The 4018-nt window shown below is 42.3% G+C and overlaps 1 protein-coding gene across 1 annotated transcript; it reads right to left on the reverse strand.

The window, feature by feature from the left end:
* Nucleotides 1–440: 440 nt before the first annotated feature.
* On the reverse strand, nt 441–3745 carry LOC125380019 (ankyrin repeat, PH and SEC7 domain containing protein secG-like). Its single transcript, XM_048395991.1, has 4 exons — nt 3341–3745; nt 2466–2690; nt 1052–1348; nt 441–662 (listed from the first exon to the last, which is right to left on the reverse strand). Exons 1-4 carry the CDS (start codon nt 3743–3745, stop codon nt 441–443), a joined length of 1149 nt encoding a protein of 382 aa, XP_048251948.1.
* Between the last annotated feature and the right edge of the window lie 273 nt (nt 3746–4018).

The following is a 4018-nucleotide window of genomic DNA, read 5'->3' on the forward strand; positions in this document are numbered from 1 at the left end:
AATTTTGAATCCTCACCACCAGAGAATGCTTCCAACCAAATATGGTTGATATCTATCGCTTAGTTAGGGATTCTTCCAGGCAAATTTTATTAATTTCCAATTATTGGTTCAGAAGAAGAAGCCGTTTGAAAAAATTGTTGACACGGATGATGGACAACAAACGGACTACGAACACCACGGTATGGTGTAAGCTCACCTTGGTCCTTTGGACCCGGTGAGCTAATAACAGTAAATTGTTGGTCAATGAAATCGTCTGTCAGTACTTCAACTCACTTCCAGTGAGTTGTAGGTACTGACTGCATCAGTTGTCCTACATCTGGAGGATATTACACTGTAAAATTCTGAATATGTACATCAACATCAGCTTTCAGTAACATGTCACCACACTTTGCAGATCCCTGTCCTGCTGCTGCATGAAGTAGTGTGTCACCTGTATTATTCTACACATTCACATCATCTCCAGTCTCAACACTCTCCGTAGATCTCAACATCAACACTGCTGCTGCTTTGTGAAGTGGAGTGCCACCTGTATTATTCTCTACATAAGCATTAGCTCCAGCCTTCAGTAGCACATCTATATACACTGTAAACATCTTTGCTGCTGCTGCTTTGTGAAGTGGAGTGTCACCTGTTTTATTCTCTACATAAGCATTAGCTCCAGCCTTCAGTAACACATCTATACACACTGTAAACATCCTTGTTGCTGCTGCTGCTGCTGCTTTGTGAAGTGGATTGCCACCTGTATTATTCTGTACATATGCATCAGCTCCGACCTTCAGTAGCACATCTAGACACACTGTAAACATCCTTGCTGCTGCTGCTGCTGCTGCTGCTTTGTGAAGTGGAGTACCAGCTGTATTATACTGTACATTAACATCAGTCCCAGCCTTCATTAGCACATCTAAACACACTGTAAACATCCTTGCTGCTGCTGCTGCTGCTGCTTTGTGAAGTGGAGTGCCACCTGTATTATTCTGTACATTAACATCAGCCCCAGCCTTCAGTAGTCTGCTGCTGCATGAAGTGGTTCGTCACCTGTTTTATTCTATACCTTCACATCAGATCCAGCCTTTAGTAAGGCATCACCACACTTTGCAGATCCCCGTTCTGCTGCTGCAAGTGGTGGTTTGTCACCTGTATTGTTCTGTACATTAATGTCAGCTCCCGCCTTCAGCAACACATCAACACAATCTGTAGATCCCCGTTCTGCTGCTGCATGAAGTGGTGTGTCACCTGAATCATTCTTTACATTAATGGCAGCTCCAGCGTTCAGTAACGCATCTACACTCTTTGTAGATCTCAACTCTTCTGCTGCCCCTTTATGAAGTGGGGTGTCACCTGTTTTATTCTGTAGGGTTAACGTCAGCTCCAGCCTTAAGCAACGCATCTACATACACTGTAGATCTAAAATTCGTTAATTTTTCCATTTTGAAAGCAAATGGAGAGACTACATCGATATCATCCTGAAAATTAAAGTCAGCTCCAGTCTCAAGTAACACATCTACACTGTCAGGTCCCAACACTGCTGCCGCCGCTTTATGAAGTGGTGTGTCACCTGTATTATTCTGTACATTAACATCAGCTTTAGCCTTAAGTAACACATCTACACTCTCAGGTCCCAACACTGCTGTTGCATTATGAAGTGGTGTGTCACCTGCATCATTCTCTACATTAACTTCAGCTTCAGCATTAAGTAGCGCATCTACAGTCACAGAATTCAACACTGATGTTGCATTGTGAAGTGGTGTGTCACCTGTATTATTCTTTACATTAACGTCTGCTCCAGCCTCAAGTAACACAACAAGACACTCTGCGGAATCCCTCTTTGCTGCTTCATGAAGTGGAGTGTCACCTGTATTATTCTGTATATTAGCATCAGCTCTAACCTCCAGTAGTAACACATTCATAAAATCTGTAGATTCAACATGTGGTGCTGCTACATGAAGTGTCACCTGTAAAATTCTGAACATTCACATCAGCTCCAGCCTTCCGAAACTCATAAAAAACGCTAAAGATCCATACTCTGGCGCTGCTTCATGAAGTGGTGAGTTACCTCTTTCATTCTGTATATTAACGTCAGCTCCAGCCTTCATTAACACATGAACACACTTTATAGATATACTCTTTGATGCTACATGAAGTGGTGTGTCCCCTGTATTATTCAGTACATTCACATCCGTTCCAGTCTTCAGTTACACACCCACACACTCTGGGGATCTCCACCTTGCTGTTTCATGAAGTGGTGTGGCACCTGTATTATTCAGTACATTCACATCCGTTCCAGCCTTCCGGAACACACCCACACACTCTGGGGATCTCCACCTTGCTGCTTCATGAAGTGGTGTGTCCCCTGTATTATTCAGTACATTCACATCCGTACCAGCCTTCAGTTACACACCCACACACTCTGGGGATCTCCACCTTGCTGTTTCATGAAGTGGTGTGGCACCTGTATTATTCAGTACATTCACATCCGTTCCAGCCTTCCGGAACAGACCCACACACTCTGGGGATCTCCACCTTGCTGCTTCATGAAGTGGTGTGGCACCTGTATTATTCAGTACATTCACATCAGCTCCAACCTTTAGTAACTCACCAACACACCCTGCAGACCCAAGCCTTGCGGCTGTATGAAGTGCTGTATCCCCTGTTTCATTCTGTACATTCAGGTCAGGGCCAAGAGACAGAATCTGATTGACAAACAAACTGTCTTTGGTTTCTGCGGCTAACATAAGCGGCGTTTCCCCATTTCTGCCACATCTATCATCTATGTCAAGTTTCATGTGTTTACTGATGTAGTTCAATACACTACAAGCAGCATTCTTACACAACCCAAGTAAATAACACTTATTTCACCCTTGTTGAATGATATGTTTTGTTTCTCTACCATAACTTTGATGAGATGATGTGTCTTGTTGCTAGAAAGTAATTCACAAAATGATTGTCCTGATGTTTTATCAGTCAGTTTCAGAATATCAGGAACACGCACGTGACAGTCTTTCTTCAGGCAGTCTATTAGCAAGTCAATAAACATTGAATTACAACACGCTTGATGTGATAACACATGCAACAAATTGCACCTTGTAATTTCAGTTGCAAGTCTTCTTGCCAAATGTCCAGCATAGGTCCATGGAATGTTTGTAACAAAATCTGTTTCACCAGGCACGTTTTTAACTCCTTTTGAGGGGTTAAGACTAAGTCTTTGATGGATGAATGACAAACTACAATTTTCTATGACAAACATTGGACAGTTTGTGCTGAGAATTAATGCAATACTGTCATATATAGATGGATGATCAAACATGTATGTGCTATCTTCCTTCTTGAGATAAGATCCAACCAAATCCTCAGCAGCTGATATGCAAGCATACCCAAGGTTGTCATCCTCCTCCAACTCTTGTCCACTGATCTTCCCATCTCTTTTAATCATTGCCATGAACAATGAACGCTTTGTCTCTTCTTTAAGAAATTTATTCAAGGTCTGTTTGAGGAAAGCAAGAGGCATTTGAAAAAAAGTCTCCACTGGACACAGAATCTGATCCTTTTCATATGCTGTGACAAACATTTTACACACGTGAGGAAAGCCGTGTGGACAGTCAGCCCGACATATCTGGGACACAGCTGACTCCTCAAAGTTTATGTGTTTTTGAGAAGCATGAAAATCCCATATCTTCCTTTTTTCATTAGAGTCTCTCTGCGAGGAAACTTCCACCACATATTCCGGACTAGATATGCAATCTGTCATCTTTCCTAAGTCTGCCAATGAAGATTTAAGCACATAATCACGGCCTACGAGGATAATAATAGTTTTCTCTTTGTTTGGTGCTGTCTTTTTTCGCTGTGTTTGCACATCTTTTGTTCTCTCTGAAACTTTATCAATTTTAGTTGACTCGTCTGGATCTGCCATATCCACAATAGGTTGTAGACATTGTCTCCACTTGGCCCACGATGCTGCATCGAATTCCAGATCACCAAATACGTCATCTAAGACAAATGACAGGGTTAGTGCAGGTTGTTA

The sequence above is a fragment of the Haliotis rufescens genome, unplaced genomic scaffold (genome assembly GCF_023055435.1).
Source record: "Haliotis rufescens isolate VD_foot unplaced genomic scaffold, xgHalRufe1.0.p SCAF_15, whole genome shotgun sequence".
NCBI classification, from domain to species: Eukaryota; Metazoa; Mollusca; class Gastropoda; order Lepetellida; family Haliotidae; genus Haliotis; species Haliotis rufescens.

What these genes read in the sequence shown, in the direction of transcription:
- LOC125380019 (XM_048395991.1), bottom strand. Translation starts at nt 3,745, where the DNA reads ATGACAGATTGCATATCTAGTCCGGAATATGTGGTGGAAGTTTCCTCG. An exon ending in TATCAGCTGCTGAGGATTTG is followed by an intron (nt 2,691 to 3,340) that starts GTTGGATCTTAT and finishes TTTGTCAATCAG; the next exon opens with ATTCTGTCTCTTGGCCCTGA. An exon ending in AGGCTGGAACGGATGTGAAT is followed by an intron (nt 1,349 to 2,465) that starts GTACTGAATAAT and finishes TTAACCCTACAG; the next exon opens with AATAAAACAGGTGACACCCC.